Genomic DNA, 12,451 nt, shown 5'->3' with positions numbered 1-12,451 from the left:
AGGGACTGTCTCTATATATTGCCAACTTGTACTTCCCAAGCGCTTAGTACAGTGTTCTGCACACAGTAAGCGCTCAATAAATACAATTGATTGATTGATTGATTGATAGCTCCGCTCCTGATTAACGATTGAGTTTCAGCAGATTAGTCCCAGCCAGTTAAATATGAAGGATCTTATTCATGAATCACATAATGCTTAATTTCAAGATTTACAGAGCAAGAGTGACCTGCACAGAGGTGGCGAATCACAAACCGGTAATAAAACTCTTTTTGGCCAAGCCAAAAGATGTTCTAAAGGCCTTACCGCTTTGGATTATTGTACAGGCTAGGATTCACTTCAGTGAGATTGTCAAGTTCTTGGTCTCTGAAAAAAAAAGAGACAAATGAATTCATTATATATGAATGACAGATAGATGACAGTACCTATTTGCAAAGTGTAATTATGCCATTCCCTTGGAGGTTAACGTCTTGCTTTTATTTCTTGAAGTATTTAAAGCATTGTATCTCACAGGATTAAAAAGATAAAAAGTAAGAGGGAGGGAAAGCAAAGAATCTTCCCCTTTTTATCTATTTATGGAATTTTTTTTGAAGCTTACTTTGTGCCAGGCACTATATTAAGCTCTGGGTTAGATATAAGCTAATCAGGTAGGACACGGTCCATGTCCCACATGGGGCTCACAGTCATAATCTCCATTTTCCTGATGAGGTAACTAAGGCACAGAGAAGTGAAGTGACTTTCCCAAAGTCACACAGCAGACAGGTGTTGGAGTCAAGATTAGAATCCAGCTCCTTCCGACTCCTGGGCTTATGCCTGAGACCATTTCCTCCAGACCTAATTCTTGAAACAATACTCCTAATTGCTTTTTACAGTGAGAAGCAAGTGTGCCCAGTGGAAAAAGCACAGGCCTGGGAAAGAGAGGATCTGTATTCTAATCCCAGCTCTGCCATTCATTCAATCGTATTTATTGAGTGCTTACTGTGTGCAGAGCACTGTACTAAGTGTTACAAGTCAGCAACATATAGAGACGGTCCCTGCTGGGTGGCCTTGGGCAAGTCATTTAACTTCTCTGTGCCTCAGTTCCCTCATCTGCAAAATGGGGATACAATACCTGCTCTCCTCCTACACAGATTGTGAGCCCCATGTGGGACCTGATTATCTTGTATCTACCTCAGCACTTGGTACAGTGCTTGGCACACAGTAAGCACTTAACAAATACCCCAATGATCAATATTATTGAGTTCCTTCTCAATAATAATAATGGCATTTATTAAGCACTTACCATGTGCAAAGCACTGTTCTAAGCACTGGGGAGGTTACAAGGTGATGATGTTGTCCCACGTGGGGCTCACAGTATTAATCCCCATTTTACAGATGAGGTAACTGAGGCCCAGAGAAGTTAAGTCAGAGGTCATGGGTTCGAATCCCGGCTCCACCACATGTCTGCTGTGTGATCTTGGGCAAGTCACTTAACTTCTCTGAGCCTCAGTTCCCTCATCTGGAAAACGGGGATGAAGACTGTGAGCCCCACGTGGGGCAACCTGATCACCCTGTATCCTCCCCAGCACTTAGAACAGTGCTTTGCACATAGTAAGTGCTTAACAAATGCCAATTATTATTATTATTATTATTAAGTGATTTGCCCAAAGTCACACAGCTGACAATTGGTGGAGCAGGGATTTGAACCCATGACCTCTGACTCCAAAGCCCGGGCTCTTTCCACTGAGCCATGCTGCTTCTCTTTGGCCACGCTGCTTTTCAACTGCTTAAGGGACTTGGCTTTCTCCCCACTATCTATCCTTTCTCCACTCCTACTCTGAGGATGTGGGTTCTAATCCCTGCTCCGCTACTTGTGTCTTGGGCAAGTCACTTAACTTCTCGGTGCCCAAGTTACCTCATCTGTAAAATGGGAATTAAGACTGTGAGCCCCATTTGGGACAGGGACTGTGCCCAACCTTATTACCTTGTATCTACCCCAATGCTCAGAACAATGCATGACATATAATAAGCACTTACATACCATAATAATAATTATTATTAATACCAACCTACTCACTGTGCCTCACTTAGCTCCCTCAAAGAAGACCCCTTTTCTCATCCACCCTCCTGCCTGGAATACCCTTCCCCTTCACAGCCAACAGAGAACCACTCTCCCCATCTTCAAAACCCTACTAAAGCCACATCTTCCCCAGGAATTTTGCCCTGAATAATCTTTCACTTGCCCACACAATTTTTCCTTCCTTCTATGTCACCTAATGAACTTGCATATGTACCCACTGGCATTTTGATATTCACCCCACCTCCACCCCTACAGGATTTATGTACATAAATACTTGGTTGCCTTCCCTACTGGTAGTGTATTTTAGTGTCTGTCTCCCCTACTAGATTGTAAACTCCTTACAGGCAGAGATCATGTTCACTTATTAATAATAATAATAAAATAGCATTTGTTAAGCACCTACTATGTGCCGAGCACTGTTCAAAGCACTGAGGGGATACAGGTAATCAGGTTGTCCCACATGGCGCTCACAGTCTTAATCCCCATTTTACAGATGAGGTAACTGAAGCACAGAGAAGTGAAGTGCCTTGCCCAAAGTCACACAGCTGACGAGTGGCAGAGCTGGGATAAGAACCCATGACCTCTAACTCCCAAGCCCGGGCTCTTTCCACTGAGCCACGCTGCTTCACCCCCAAGAGTTTAGTATAGTCTGCCCACCCATTAAATGCTCAATAAATGTCATTGACTGATTCATTCATTTCATCTTCCCTAAGGACAACAATCAACTCTGCTTTCTATCTCTTTGTACATTCAAGCTAACTCCTTGTCTTGGGTCACCCACTCTTACACTTAAATCTTCCAGCCCAGGAGATCTTCCTCTGATATTCCATATCAGAACTCCATATGTTGCTGACTTGTATTTCCCAAGCGCTTAGCACAGTGCTCTGCCCACAGTAAGCGCTCAATAAATACGATTGAATGAATGAATGAATGAATATTCCTTTCCCAGGACCATTCAATCGTATTTATTAAGAGCTTACCACGTGCAGAGCACAATGAACTGTTATATGGAATATCACTACAATATCTTCACCATCGTAGCTCTCCTTCCTGTTATCTCGAATTTCCATCCAGCAGTCCCCTCTCCTAACCCCACTCTTAAAACCCAGGATGCCACTTTCCCTTTTGGCATTATTTTCTTCTCCTCTCCCACCTCCCCAACCTCTTCCTCTTCCTCCACCTCTTCCTCCTCAGATTCATTAGGCATAGAAACTATCCAATCAAAAGCAGAATGGTGTCAGGGGACTAGAATAGAAATGTTCAGCTCTAGTTCACTGAAGTATAGCTATGTAGCTATGTCCTGGGTTTTAATGGGCAAGTGTTTTCAATTTAATGATAGTACAGTTGAGTCACAGTAAGGATGGTGATATTCTTTCAAATCAAGTGCCATCGACTAACAGGATGTCCACAAAATCCTCCTAAAACCACATCTCCAAGAGGCCTTCCCCGATTAAACCTTTATTGCTACATACACCCTTCTCTCACCAAAGACTATGGACTTGTCTGTGTGCTCTTTGAGCACTTTTATACTCATCCTGAGCACCTCAGCACTTACATACATATCCTTTTACTCTACTATTTCCTCGTCTCTAATTTATTTTATTGTCTGTCTCCCCCCTCTAGACTGTAAGCTCCTTATGAGCAGGGATCATGTCTATCAACTCTAGTGTACTTTCCCAAGTGCTGAATACAGAGCTGATCTTTCCATTCTCTGTCTTTCCCCTCTCCAGTCCATATTTCACTCTGCTGCCTAGATCGTTTCCCTAAAAATACCGTTCATCCACATCTCCCCATTCCTCAAAAACTTCCAATAGTTGTCCACCCATCTTTGCATCAAGCAAAAACTCCTACCATCAGCTTTAAGGCATTCAATCAGCACTTCTCTGCCCTACCAATCCTAGAAGTAGCAAGGCTTAGTGGAAAGAGCAAAGGCTTGGGAGTCGGAGGATGTGGGTTCTAATCCTGCCTCTGCCACTTGTCTGCTGTGAGGCCTTGGACAGGTCACTTGACTTCACTGTGCCTCAGTTACCTCATTTGTAAAATGGAGATTCATTTATTCACTCATTCAACCGGGGATTAAAAGTGTGAGCTCCACGTGGAACAGCCTGTTTACCCCAGTGCTTAGAACAGTGCTCAGTTCGTAGTAAGTGCTTAACAAATACCGTAATTATTATTGTTGATCTTAAATAATCAATCAATCAATCAATCATATTTATTGAGAGCTTACTGTGGGTGGAACACTGTACTAAGTAGTGGAACACTGTACTAAGTACCTGGAATAGTTCCAAATAACAGAGCTGGGGGACAAATTCCTTTCCCACAACTAACTTGCAGTCTAGAGGGGAAGATAGGAATAGAAATAAATTACTATTTATTACTACAGAGAAGCAGCATGGCTCAGTGGAAAAGAGCCTGGGCTTTGGAGTCAGAGGTCATGGGTTCAAACTTCGGCTCCACCAACTGTCAGCTGTGTGACTTTGGGCAAGTCACTTAACTTCTCTGGGCCTCAGTTTCCTCATCTGTAAAATGGGGATTAAGACTGTGAGCCCCGCCATGGGACAACCTGATCACTTTGTAAAAATAATAATAATAATAATGGCATTTATTAAGCACTTACTGTGTGCAAAGCACTGTTCTAAGCACTGGGGGGATACAAGGTGATCAGGTTGTCCCACTGGGGGCTCACAGTCTTCATCCCCATTTTACAGATGGGGTAACTGAGGTCCAGAGAAGTGAAGTGACTTGCCCAAAGTCACACAGCTGACAAGTGGCAGAGCCGGGATTTGAACCCGTGCCCTCTGGCTCCAAAGCCCCTGCTCTTCCCACTGAGCCATGCTGCTTCTCCCCAGCACTTAGAACAGTGCTTTTCACAAAGTAAGCATTTAATAAATGCCATTATTATTATTTGTATTGTTAATAGAAATAAATTAAATTATGGGTAAGTACATTAGAGTTGTGAAGGTGAGGAAGGGGTGAATAAAGGGTGCAAATCCAAGTGCAAGGGTGACACAAGGAAGTGGGAGAAGAGGAAATGAGGGTCTTGCTGGGGAAGATCTGTTCAAGGAGACATGCTTTTAATAAGCCTTTGAAGGTGGGAAGGGTGAACATCTGTCAGATGTAAATTTGGGAGAGCGTTCCAGGCCAGAGGCAAGACTTGGACCAAGGGTCAGCAGCGCAATGGATGAGAACAAGGTATGATGAGTAGGTAGATTGGCATCAAGTGCTTAGTACAGTGCTCTGCACACAGTAAGCACTCAATAAATCCATTTGAATGAATGAATCTGAGGAGCAAAGTTTGTGGACTGGGTTCTAGTAAGAAATCAGGGAAGTAAGGTAGGAGGGGGAAAATAGATGGAATGCTTTAAAGTATCTCAAACCAGTCTGCACATTCCACTCTTAACACCAACCTACTTTCATTCATTCATTCAATCGTATTTATTGAGCGCTTACTGTGTGCAAAGCGCTAAGCGCTTGGGAAGTACAAGTTGGCAGCATATAGAGACTGGCCCTACCCAACAATGGGCTCACAGGCTTGAAGGGGGAGACAGACAGCAAAACAAAACATGTGGACAGGTGTCAAGTCATCAGAATAAATAGAAATAAAGCTAGATGCACATCATTAAGAAAATAAATAGAATAGTAAATATTTACAAGTAAAATAAATAGAGTTATAAAACTGTACAAACATATATACAGGGGCTGTGAGGAGGGGAAGGAGGTAGGGTTGGGGGGATGGGGAGGAGGAGAGGAAAAAGGGGGCTCAGAATGGGAAGGCCTCCTGGAAGGGGTGAGCTCTCAGTAGGGCTTTAAAGGGGCTACTTACTGTGCCCCACCTCTAGACTACAAATTCCTTGGAATAATAATAATAATAATAGTACTTGTAAAGCACTTACTAAGTGCCAAGCATTGTTCTAAGCACTGAGGCACATACAAATTAAGCAAGTTGGACACAGTCCCTGTTCCAAATTCATTCAATCGTATTTACTGAGCGCTTACTGTGTGCAGAGCACTGTACTAAGCGCTTGGGAAGTACAAGTTGGCAACATATAGAGACGGTCCCTACCCAACAGTGGGCTCACAGTCTAGAAGTGGGGCTCACACTCTTATCCTCATTTTACAAATGAGGTAACTGAGGCCTAGAGAAGTTAAGTGACTTGCCCAAGATCACACAGCAGGAATGTGGCAGAGCCGAGATTAGAACCCAGATCTTTCTGACTCCTAGGCATGTGCTCCATCCACTAAGCCTCACTGCTTGTGGGAAGGAATCATGTCTACCAACTTTAATATATTGTAGCGGCGTGGCTCAGTGGAAAGAGCCCGGGCTTGGGAGTCAGAGGTCATGGGTTCTAATCCCGGCTCCCCTGAATGTCTGCTGTGTGACCTTGGGGAAGTCACTTAACTTCTCTGAGCCTCAGTTACCTCATCTGTAAAATGGGGATTAAGACTGTAAGCCCCACGTGGGACAACGTGATCAACTTGTACCCCCCGCCAGCACTTAGAACAGTGCTTGGCACATAGTCTTCTAGACTGTAAGCCACTGTTGGGTAGGGACTGTCTCTATGTGTTACCGACTTGTACTTCCCAAGCGCTTAGTACAGTGCTCTGCACACAGTAGGCACTCAATAAATACGATTGATTGATTGATAGTAAGCATTTAACAAATGCTATCCTTATTATTATTATTATTACTTTCCCAAATGCTTACTACAGTGTTCTGAACACAGTTAGGGCTCAATAAATACCACTGATTGATTGATTGAGAGGCAAAGAGAGAAAGATATGGGGCAGCTGTCCAGATCAGACAAAAGGGAGCAGATCACTATGGTATCTTTCTGTTAGCAGAGGAAATTCTTAGTGCTTCTAACTAAGCCTACCTTTCTCTAGCACCATTTACAGATTATTTGCAAACTCAGGATAATGGATCGGAAATGAACAATCTGCATTCTGCATTAGAGAGCAGAAACAGTTGCTATGACTACAACATATAATTCAGCACTATAAAACACTATTAACTTTGCATTCAGAGGCAAAGAAAGTTGGAAAAAGTGAGATGCAATCCTTTAAACATAGCATCTACGAACAGTCTGTTCAGTTACTCGGCTTAGATGGAATCATCTGCCATACCAGAAATCCACCGCATTTGATGCCTTTTACCACTGTTCAAATTAACCAGGTATAGAAAATCAATCAGCATAGATTAAATTAAGAGCTTCATTCATTCATTCAGTCATATTTATTGAGCACTTACTGTGTGCAGACCACTGTACTAAGCGATTGGAAAGTACAATTTGGTAACAGATAGTGACAATCCCTACCCAACAAGGAGCTCGCAGTCTGCTTTCCTGATTGTACCTAATTTGTACAGAGTCCTTGACACTCTTCCCCTTTTAAAAAAAAAAAAATGTATTCAATTTTAAATTAATTTTAACTTTTTTTTAAATTTAGGTTTTTCCTTTGACATCAGCAATTAATAATTGCTCATGAAAATCATCTTAATTCGTGTCTTTAATGAAATTTATTTTTGCTCTTTAATAGTTTTCCATTCCCCTGAAATTCTACTTTTCAAGGCTTGTGGGGACCTTTAGAAATTGGAAATGAACTCAGATTTCCTATAACAGAAGGGTTATGTCCTTATGTTAAAAAACTCAGGTTATTTATAGCATGTGCACCATGACAGTGTCTGCTGCACAGCGCAAACGCAAGATTGGTCTTTCTGACACTGCTGCCCATTTTATCCAAATAGAGGTGCATTGTCAAATTGTTCCCTAATTCTCCCACAGCATTCTAGCCAAATTGTGCAGTGAGAGGTAAGAGCTAAAGACATTGGGATTACTTTTGGGTCTTACTTTTGTACGTATTGGAATTTACTTCAATAAGATTTTCGAGATCCTGGTCCCTTTGCAGGAGGGAAAAAACTTGTTCAATATCCAATTCATCACCGAATCATATTACAAGAAATAGCTTGAACTTGGGAAAAGAAGCAGCATGGCCTAGTGAATACAGCATGGGCCTGGGAGTAGGAAGGACCTGGGTTCTAATCCTGACTCTACCACTTGCCTGCTCTGTGATTTTGGACAAACTGTTTAATTACTCTGTGCCTCAGTTATCTGAAAATTGGGGATTAATGCTGTGAGAAGCAGCATGGCATAGTGGATAGAGCCCTGGCCTGGGAGTTAGTCAGAAGGTCATGGGTTCTAATCCCAGCTCTGCCACTTGTCTGCTGTGTGATCTTGGGCAAGTTATTTTACTTCTGAGTGCCTCAGTTTCCTCACCTGTAAAATGGGGATTGAGACTGTGAGCCCCAGGTGGGGTGGAACAAAGACTGTGTCCAACCCAATTTGCTCATATCTACTCCCAGCGCTTAGTACAGTGCCTGGCACATAGTAAGTGCTTAACAAATACCATAGTAATTATTACATGGGACAGGGACTGTGTCCAACCTGATTAGCTTGTAATAATAATGTTAAGTGCTTACTATGTGCCAAGCACTGAATAATAATGATGGTATTTGTTAAGCACTTACTATGCGCCAAGCACTTTTCTAAGCATTGGGGCTTCTACCTCAACATTTAGTACAGTGCTTGGCACATAGAAAGCACTTGAATACCATAAAAAAGAAAAAAAAAGACCCACCGTATTTTGGCTGATAGTAAATCCTTGACAATGTTTTTCTATATCCTCAAATCCAATCTTACCAAACAAACAGGGTACTCCTTAGGCACCTAAGTCTCCACAGCACTTATGTCCATATTTTATACTCAGTTGCTTCCTGTTCCTATAATATATTTTAATGTCTATCTCCCCCACTAGATAGTAACCTCTCTGAGGACAGGGATCTGTCTACTTACTCTTCTACTCCTCCAATCAATCAATCAATCAATCGTATTTATTGAGCACTTACTGTGTGCAGAGCACTGTACTAAGCGCTTGGGAAGTACAAGTTGGCAACATATAGAGACAGTCCCTACCCAACAGTGGGCTCACAGTCTAGAAGGGGGAGACAGAGAACAAAACCAAACACACTAACAAAATAAAATAAATATCATCATCATCATCATCAATCGTATTTATTGAGCGCTTACTATGTGCAGAGCACTGTACTAAGCGCTTGGGAAGTACAAATTGGCAACATATAGAGACAGTCCCTACCCAACAGTGGGCTCACAGTCTAGAAGGGGGAGACAGAGAACAAAACCAAACATACTAACAAAATAAAATAAATAGAATAGATAGGTACAAGTACTTAGTACTTGTACTGCTTAGTACTCCAAGCACTCAGTATAGTGTTTGGCCCAGACTGGCCACTCACTGATGGATGGATTGATTGACTGATGGACCGATTAATTAAAATTTGGATGCCCCCAAATTATCAAGACCTAAATTTTCAAGAAGTGAGCCCGCAACCTTGGTGTCATCCTTGACTCTGCTCTTTCATTCACCCCCATATATCCAATCCATCACCAAAGCCTGCTGGTCTGACCTTCACAACATTGCCAAAATCCACCCTTTCCTCTCCATCCAACTTTAGTCCAATCACTCATCATAGCCTAACTGGATTACGGCATCAGTCTCCTTTCAATCTCCCAACCTCCTGTCTCTCCCCACTTCAGTCTCTACTTCACTCTGCTGCCCGGATTATCTGTCTACAGAAACTTTCTGAGCGGGTCATCCCATTCCTCAAAAATCTCCAGTGGTTGCCTATCCCCCTACTTATCAAGCAAAAACTCCTCACTATTGCCTTCGAGGTCTCTACCACCTTTCCCCCTCCTACCTCACCTCCCTTCTCTCCTTCTCCAGCCCAACCCGCACACTCTGCTCCTCTGGTGCTACCCTTCTCACACTGTGCCTCGTTCTCTCCTGTTCTGCCATCGACCCCGGCCCACGTCCTACTTCTGGCCTGGAATGCCCTCCCTCCTCACATCTGCCAACTTGTACTTCCCAAGCGCTTAGTACAGTGCTCTGCACACAGTAAGCACTCAATAAATACGATTGATTGATTGATTAATCTGCCAAACAATCACACTTACCCCCTTCAAAACCCTACCCAAGGCCTTCCCAGACTAAGCCCCCTTTTTCATCAACTCTCCCTCCTCTCCCCTTTGCCCCGACTCTCTCTCTTTTCCCTACCTCCCCCAACCCCACGGCACTTCTGTATATATGTACATATTTATAATTCTATTTATTTATATTGATGTTGCTTTACTTGTTTCGATGTGTATAGATCTATAATTCTATATATTTATAATGATGCTATTGATGCCTGTTAACTTGTTTTGATGTCTGTCTCCCCCGTTCTAGACTGTGAGCCCATTGTGGGCAGGGATTGTCTCTCTTTACTGCTGAATTGTACTTTCCAAGCGCTTAGTACCGTGCTCTGCACACAGGCAGCAGCTTGGCTTAGTGGAAAGAGCACAGGTTTGGGAGTCAGAGGTCATGGGTTCTAATCCTGGCTCCACCATTTGTCAGCTATGTGACTTTGGGCAAGTCACTTCACTCCTCTGTGCCTCAGTTACCTCATCCGTAAAATGAGGATTAAGGTTGTGATCCCCAAGTGGGACAACCTGATTACTTTGTATCTACTTCAGTGCTTAGAACAGTGCTTGGCACCTAGAAAGCGCTTAACAAATACCATCATTATTATTATTAGTAAGTGCTCAATAAATGAGATTGAATGAAGATTTCCAGTACACATTGATTATTCATGTGGAGAGGAAAAATTAGTGTTGACAAATGTAACAGATTCACTGAGCACAAATGCAAGCTCAATTATACGGCGACACACCATCTTAATTTCTAATAATAGATGGGATATTTTTAAGCACTTACAAAAGTGCCAAGCACTTTCCTAAGTGCTGGAGTAGATACAAGATAATCAGGTCAGACAAAGTTCCTCTCTCACATAGAAATCACAGTCTAAGTAGGAAGGGAGAACAGGGATTGAATCTCTATTTTTCAGAGGAGGAAACTGAGGCACAGAGAAGTGAAGCGACTTGCCCAAGGTCACAGAGCAGGGAATTGGCAGAACCAGGATTAGATTGCAGGGCTTCTGATTCCTAAGCCCGTATTCCTACTGAGCCACGCTGCTTCACCTCTTTTATTTCAGTGTCTGTCTCCCACTCTAGAGTGCAATCTCACTGTGGGCAGGAAATGTGTCTCTGTATTGTTATAGTGTACCCTCCCGGGCGCTTAGTACAATGTTCTGCACATAGTAAGCACTCAGTAAATATGATTGACTGCCTGGTGAGTGAGGGGAGAGAAAGTGGATCAAGGAAGCAGCAAGCAATAATAGTCACCATCTGGATATTGGTGGACAGGACAGAGCCCCAATGGTCAATAAAGCAATAAGTGCCAATCAACAATATCATCACTATGAAGAGCATCTGAAGTAGGGGTTTAGGAAACATATAACACAAGCTGAAGACATGGTCCCTGTCCTCAAGGAGATTATGCTCTTAGAACTCTAAGAGCATGGCCTAGTGACAAGAGCCTGGGCTTGGGAGTCCGAGGTCATGGGTTCTAATCCCGCCTCTGCCACTTGTCTGCTGTGTGACCTTGGACAAGTCACTTAGCTTCTCTGTGCCTCAGTTGCCTCATCTGTAAATTGGGGATTCATTCAATCATATTTATTGAGCGCTTACTGTGTGCAGAGCACAGTACTAAGTGCTTGGGACAAGTTGGCAACATACAGACAGTCCCTACCCAACAGCGGGCTCACAGTCTAGAAGGGGGAGACAGAGAACAAAACAAAACATATTAACAAAATAAAATAAATAGAATAAATATGTACAAATAAAATAAAAAATAAAAAGAGTAATAAATACGTACAAACATATATACATATATACGGGGTTAAGACTGTGAGCCCCATGTGGGTCTCTTTGTATCTACCCCAGTGCTTAGAACAGTGTTTGGTACATAGTAAGCCCTTAACAAATACCATAGTTATTATTATTATTATTAAGAGCATCTTTTTTGACTAAGGGAAGAGGAAATGGAGCTGCTACCTGGAACATATTGGAACCTGGTTTGTTGGATGTGGCTGTCCAGGAGTCCAACTGGGGGAGGTGGGGGAAGGGAGGGAGGGAGATAAAGAGAGAGAGAGAGAAAGAGGAGAGAAAGCAGGAAAGGAGGAGAGAAAGGAGAGAGAGCGAGAGAGCATGAGAGGTGAAAGAGAGAGCAAATGTATGTGTGTAGATGAGGGGTGGGGAGTGAGAAGGCTGTGAAATTTAACCAGAGACAGTGAAAAATGATGGGGGTTGTTTTTTCATTTTTTTTTAGTGGTGTCTGTTTAGCTTTTACTATGTGCCAGGCACTACACTAAGTGCTAGAGTAGATACAGGATAATCAGGTTGGACAAAGTCCATGTCCCACATAGGGCTCGCCGCCTTAATCCTC

The 12,451-nt window shown here is 42.8% G+C and overlaps 1 protein-coding gene across 1 annotated transcript in view; it reads right to left on the bottom strand.

Annotated features, from left to right (window-relative positions):
* The window catches only part of SCEL (sciellin), a 184,279-nt gene that overhangs the window by 30,622 nt on the left and 141,206 nt on the right, over positions 1–12,451 (bottom strand). Inside the window, exon 35 of the mRNA XM_038742716.1 lies at positions 304–363. Within this exon, the coding sequence (XP_038598644.1) occupies positions 304–363 (60 nt within the window). The remainder of the gene's footprint in view (positions 1–303; positions 364–12,451) is intronic.

This window comes from Tachyglossus aculeatus, chromosome 2, assembly GCF_015852505.1.
Source record: "Tachyglossus aculeatus isolate mTacAcu1 chromosome 2, mTacAcu1.pri, whole genome shotgun sequence".
In the NCBI taxonomy this organism is placed as follows: domain Eukaryota; kingdom Metazoa; phylum Chordata; class Mammalia; order Monotremata; family Tachyglossidae; genus Tachyglossus; species Tachyglossus aculeatus.
This window is presented reverse-complemented; position numbering and strand designations above follow the sequence as displayed.